The following is a 710-nucleotide window of genomic DNA, read 5'->3' on the forward strand; positions in this document are numbered from 1 at the left end:
GATTCTCTGTTCTCCGAAATGTGGTTGCTGTTTAGTAACCAGGTGCGAGCAGGAAAGCAGAGAAGTTGTTTTGAGGTGTCAGCCTTTACAAGAGAATCCCTGATTCGACTAGAAGAAGGTGGGGCGGGCCCCGTGGGACTGCAGCCTCAGTTCCTCCTCCGCTCCAGCAGGGGGCAGGCGGAGGGGCTCCGTTCTGCCCTTGGCCGGGCGGCTGCAGCGAGGGCTGCAGAGGCCAGTGAGGCGTGGACTCGATGACCGGAGGGCCGCTGTGCCCTCAAGCAGCCTCTTCGCACGACCCTGCACTCCCTGCCTGAACGCCCTGGGCAACAGTGGGCCGCGACACTTAGGGCTCTAGTAAGCTGCGGCGGGCTCACCCCCCAAGCGGAGGCGCTATCGAACAGGTTAGATTGGGGGCAGGGACGGCCGCGGGAGCAGCCCAAGGCCAGAGAAAGAGCCCGAGTCAGGCCATCTCCAACTATGTCCGACGAGGCGTCGGCCACCACTTCCTATGAGAAGTTTCTAACCCCTGAAGAACCTTTCCCACTCCTGGGACCCCCTCGCGGAGTGGGCACCTGCCCCAGCGAGGAGCCGGGCTGCCTGGACATCAGCGATTTCGGCTGCCAGCTCTCCTCCTGTCATCGCACCGACCCCCTCCACCGCTTCCATACCAACAGGTCTGTACCGCCGTGGAGGACAGGGGTGGACTGTAC

The 710-nt window shown here is 63.1% G+C and overlaps 1 protein-coding gene across 2 annotated transcripts in view; it reads left to right on the top strand.

The window, feature by feature from the left end:
- The first annotated feature begins 204 nt into the window (after window positions 1-204).
- Fam199x (family with sequence similarity 199, X-linked) overlaps window positions 205-710 on the top strand; it is a 30240-nt gene continuing 29734 nt past the window's right edge. For both annotated transcript variants that reach the window (XM_010626291.2, XM_010626292.3), the window contains exon 1: window positions 205-674. In XM_010626291.2, coding sequence (XP_010624593.1) covers window positions 478-674 — 197 coding nt within the window. In that variant the 5' untranslated portion in view covers window positions 205-477. The remainder of the gene's footprint in view (window positions 675-710) is intronic.

Source organism: Fukomys damarensis, unplaced genomic scaffold (genome assembly GCF_012274545.1).
Source record: "Fukomys damarensis isolate Sample0158 unplaced genomic scaffold, DMR_v1.0_HiC HiC_scaffold_39, whole genome shotgun sequence".
NCBI lineage: Eukaryota > Metazoa > Chordata > Mammalia > Rodentia > Bathyergidae > Fukomys > Fukomys damarensis.